Below are 5,476 nucleotides of genomic sequence, written 5' to 3'. Positions count from 1 at the left end.
GAACTTTATACTGTTCAAAAAGCAGGTGTGAACATGAGTGTGTGTTAATGTGCATGCTTGTATGTATGTGTGCATGTGTGTGTATGTACATCCTTTTCAAGAAGAATGTGTATCATAAAATATCTTGGTGAACTGTCCCAGAAACTAGACAATAGCCAAAACACAACTTTATCTGGTTGTTAAGTTCAAAAGATGCTCCTGGATCCTTTGTCCCCAGAGGACTGGAATTAATGGGGGGAGTAGATCTTCACTGGCTTTGTAGGAAATATTTCTTCATGCCTTAACAGTTAGTGGCATCCCTTGTCCCCAGCTTCGTGCACATGTTCTTCAGAGCATTTTTCACCTCTGCATTCCTCAAGGTGTAAATCAAGGGATTTAACATTGGCTCAACAACAGTAAAGGACACAGCCATTGCTTTGTCTACTGGAAATGTCACCACGGGCCTCACATATAAGAAAATACATGGCACAAAGAATAACACAACCACTGTGAAGTGTGAGCTACATGTGGAGAGGGCTTTGCGTCTCCCTTCAGAGCTATAAGACTTGAAGGAGCAGAGGATTACTACATAGGAAGCAATGAGAATAAGGAAAATGGACACACACATCACCCCACTGTTGAGAATGACTAAGAGACCCAAGATATGTGTGTCCATGCAGGCCAGTTTCAACAATGGAAACAAGTCACACATGAAATGGTCAATGATATTGGGACCACAGAATGGTATTTGATACATAAAGAGAAGCTGAATGGTTGCATGCATGCATCCTCCCACCCAAGCCCCTCCTACCATCAAGCTGCACACCCGAGGACTCATGATGGTTACGTAGTTCAGGGGCTTACAGATGGCCACATAGCGGTCATAGGCCATCACAATGAGAAGGATGATGCCCACACCACCAAAGAAATGTTCTGCAAATAGCTGGGTCAGGCAACCTTCAAATGAGACAGTAGTCTTCTCAGAAAGGGAGTCCATAATCAACTTTGGGGCAATAACAGAAGAATAAGTGACGTCCATGAGTGATAGAGATAAAAGGAAGAAGTACATGGGTGACCACAGACTCGGACTTCTAGTTATAGTTACCACAATAAGTAGATTTCCCAATACTGTGGCCATGTACATAATTAGAAACAAAACAGCCAATATTTTCCTCAGCTCTGGATTCACTGTAACTCCCAAAAGAATGAACTCAGTCACATTGTTTTGATTCACCATTTTTACGGTCTGAAGGACATAGAAAATTCTGCACTGGAGGATCTGTAAAAGGAATATTACTTTTAATGAGTCATCATGTAGTGCTGTGGACATTTGTTTCTTCTTGTCTCATACCTTCCTGACACATGTATTCTCCATCCATTTGTGCAGAAGCCAATAGCATTTAGAAAAAGTCTGATAGTAGTTTCAGTCTCATTGAACTCAAGACAGCTTTGTTTCTCATTAATTCAACTCTTTTTTCTTTATAATTTAATTTTACATATCAACCGTGGATTCCCCTGTCATCCCTCCTCCTGCCACCCCTGCCCTCTGCCCAACCCACCCCCCATTCCGATCTCCTCCAGGTTTCTGTCCAAGTGCTTGATGCTTGGACAATTTGGAAATTCTTCTTCACAGCTCAGTGTGTGCATATTCCTAAGAATATTGTATAATTAAATTCTGAGAAAACCTTGACATTGGAGTATAGGTGCTAACAGCTACTTAATAACTTGTTTTGCACACTCTTGGCTTGCTCCTTTGTCATTCTCTTTCTCACACTTCTTTGTTCCTACATCATTTTTTTTCACACACAATAAAAGAAACATTACACATGCAAGACTTCCTGAACATCTCAAAGGCTCTGCTTTTGCAGACTTGAAAGTAGAATGTTAAGCTTAACTTACCATTTCATGTACACATGGACAATGTTTGAGTCTGAATGGACTCATGCCATGTATTTTTTGAACATTTACCATGTTCTAGTTGTAGAACCTCGAGAAAAATCAAACACCAAGGACTAAATACCAAAGACAACATCTTTTACACATGAACATTTACTTTATAAAACTGGACTAGTAATAACCTTATTACATATTGCTAACATTTGGTGAGTGTTGTGCCTCATGAAATTGCATGTTTTACAATTTTTTTTTTCAGTTTAGAGAATAGAAAAAAGTCTTAAAGAGGTGGCAGGAGATGATACAAAATTCTCATAAATAATAAATACAGAAGTCAAATCCAAATTTAGTATTTCTGCTTCTAAAGCTAAGAGCACTTCCAACCTATATTATTTCTCCCAGGTTAACGGCTAGTGCTCAATATGAATGACATTACTATATAATTATCATTAGGAGAATGGTCCTCTGAAATAAATTCATGCTTCCTATGTCTACTTCATTCATCAATTCAGTAGTAAAATTCAATGACACTCCTGTAAAAAGTTAATATTCTAATTTTAAATTATGCACACATACATACCTACATATATGAATATATATATATTAATAACAAATTTAGAATATGAAGCCATCATTTAATTTGTCAAGTATCAAACAACTTTCTAAAATCCCCTTTTTAAATTAATTAAACCTTAAATGCATTTCTCACTTCCAAAAGTCCATATCTATAATGTGTCTGATATTATCATTTTATATGCTCTAAGTCAGTGGGATGACATAAATATTCTAGTATAAAGGGTAATATAAGGAATTATAAATCCTCCATCATAACCCACTTCTTTTCTTCCTGTTTTACTTGTGAAATCACCAGAGGAAACAAAGGATTCTAAGTGAGAATGGAAATGTCAATTTCTACACCTACTTTATTTTGTGCTTATTATCTTCCTTCCAGATAGTATACCAGTTATTTATTATATCACATGAGATGGACACAATTAAAATTTTATGTTGAGAATAAGGAAGTTGAGTCTTAGAAACATTAAGTTATATAGGAATACAACTTAACGTGTCAAGTGCTTGCCATGAGGTCTATAGAAAACACATAAAAGAGCTGAGTGCAAGTGGTTATGATTGTATCCCCAGTTCTTGAGAGGCAGAGACAGCTAGAAATCTGGGGTGTGAAAACTAGCCACCTAAACCATTTGGTGAGATCCAAGGTAGTTAAATATCACATTTCAAAAAGAAAGATGCATGACATATGAGGAATAATTCAGGGGATTGACCATTGAGCTACATACACACACGTACACACATGCACAGGAGACAAGTGAGAAAGGAGAGTCTCATATCAGATGAACTGGAATTATGAATCAGGTACTCTCATTTTGAACTACACATTCTGAACTACACTAAAACTCTGAAGAAATAAAGTGACCACAGATAGCTATAAAAAAAAAGAGTTACAACAGTCAAATATATGATTTGTAAAAAAAAAAAGTCTTAGTAGTAAAATTGTCTTTGCTGGCCACAAACATAAGTCATGTGTTATTTGGTTCACATATATTCTTTTTGCTCTCCCTATTACTACTTAAAATAGACTGCTGCCAGAAAGTTCTTTGTAAACCTAAAATAGAGACTAACACTGATTCCTATCACAAACTGAAGGACCTCCAAATTTTTGAATACTACTAAGTAGAGGGAACACAACTTTAGAAAACAGAATAAATGAAATTTATCATTTCACTCTCTAGCTTCTAGTGTATGTTGAATTGCTAACTTTCTACATCTCAAAGATATTGTTATAAACCAGTGGAAGGCTATGTGCTCAAGGAAGTCATGTATGGGACTTCTACATTAATACATAAAACATTTCAGATCTTACCTGCATTCAGTCTTAATGCTTCCAAGTAAGATTTCCTATAAGCAATCAGAAATCCTAAATAGTTTAAAATAACAGGTAGCATGTCCTTGTAGTAATGTATAACAATGCCCTCCTTTTTTCTTCAATCTGGAAATCAGTCACAATTATCTCTTCATTTATAATAATAGATCTAAATCAAATTAGTCTGGCAGTCAAACTGTGTTGATAATAATCAAATCAATCTCCATTCTCTTCTTTTCATGGGTCATCCTCCCAAGGCCTGGAGTCCAAACCTCGGCATGCATGTTGCAATGGGCAAATCCCTGAGGTAGAGTGAGCATTGTCAACTCTCTACAAGACTACTTACTGACTACTGAACACTCAATCCTGCAGAAAGCCCCTGTGCAGTCTAGATTTTATGTAGATTCATAAGAACTTGTATGAGTAAATGAGGTAAATAAAGAAGTGAACCTGTCTGAGAAATGGTTAGAACTAAGAACAGTGGGGAGGAAGAGAAAAATGAGTATGTGGGCAGAATATGGTCAAAGTATACTTTATCTTGCATGAAATTGTGTTTATGAAACCCACTACCATGAATGATAAATGTACACCAAGAAAGAAAAAAGTTATGAGCATTCACTTTGTCTTCAGTCTTTCTAAATATAAAACACAGTAAATTGACTCAATGCAGATACAATAGACATGAGATCTTTCTTAATTTTTAAGTTGGAAATGGCAACACAATATCTGAACACATGTGCTTCCACAGGATTTTATGCTTATTAGTGCAACTATTCTAAGAACTTTGTGCACAACCATGTAACTATTTACGTGTCTATAAAGGAAATAAAAAGCACGATCTTCGACCACCCTTTCTAGTTACTTTACATAATTGTAATAGTCTCACCTTCCCACTATCTCTGCTTAGATTCTCTATCAACAAATCCATGACCTTTTCTTCTTCATCCATTTATTTCCCACCATTGTCTTCATTACCATCATCCTAAGCACTTGTTAGATCTTACCTGTATAGTTCCCATATAAGCAATAATTTATCTTTCATTATTTTAATTCAGTTTTAGCCTTTTAGGGGTATGTTCAAACATGACCAATATATTCTATTCCATCAAACTTCAAATTATATATATATATATATATATATATATATATATATATATATATATTCATTTGATTATATTAAATTGATCCATGGCTCCCTAGCAAGTCAGATGACATTCTTACCTCCAGAAATGGAAGTATCACCAGCAAAACATAGCTGTCAGTCCCATGGCATACTGCTTCAAATAGCACATTCACCATATTTCATAATTACTATTCCAGCTCTTAGACATGTGATAACCAAGTTCAGGAGCTGAACCACAACTTGGTGTCTCAATTCAGCCTTCATATCCTTTTCACATATGATCTTTTTGACAACTTCCAAAAAGAAGTAAAAATTCAAACTATAAATTTTTATTGATAGCTCAGGGCTCTTCATCATCAGACCATATTTGTGCACATAATAAAACACCCAAAAAATTACTGACACATCAAAAAGTATATTTGTGAGTATATTTGGTGATTCAATTATTGCAACAACTTGAACTGTATCTCAGATTAAAAAGAACATATTTAATAATCAAGTAATTAAAAAATGTCTTCAATTTCATTTCTTTATGGTCTCTGTGACCATAAAGGCCAGTTAGCTGGATGACGTCAGTAAGTAAAAGAAAAGGTTGTACA

At 35.4% G+C, this 5,476-nt stretch overlaps 1 protein-coding gene across 1 annotated transcript; it reads right to left on the bottom strand.

The window, feature by feature from the left end:
- Positions 1-280: 280 nt before the first annotated feature.
- LOC128100920 (olfactory receptor 4C6-like) lies at positions 281-1,216 on the bottom strand. Its single transcript, XM_052723660.1, has one exon. The coding sequence runs from the start codon at positions 1,214-1,216 to the stop codon at positions 281-283; it is 936 nt and encodes a 311-aa protein (XP_052579620.1).
- Positions 1,217-5,476: the final 4,260 nt, after the last annotated feature.

Source organism: Peromyscus californicus, unplaced genomic scaffold (assembly GCF_007827085.1).
Source record: "Peromyscus californicus insignis strain IS unplaced genomic scaffold, ASM782708v3 Scaffold_7__1_contigs__length_154581171, whole genome shotgun sequence".
Classification (NCBI taxonomy): Eukaryota; Metazoa; Chordata; class Mammalia; order Rodentia; family Cricetidae; genus Peromyscus; species Peromyscus californicus.
This window is presented reverse-complemented; position numbering and strand designations above follow the sequence as displayed.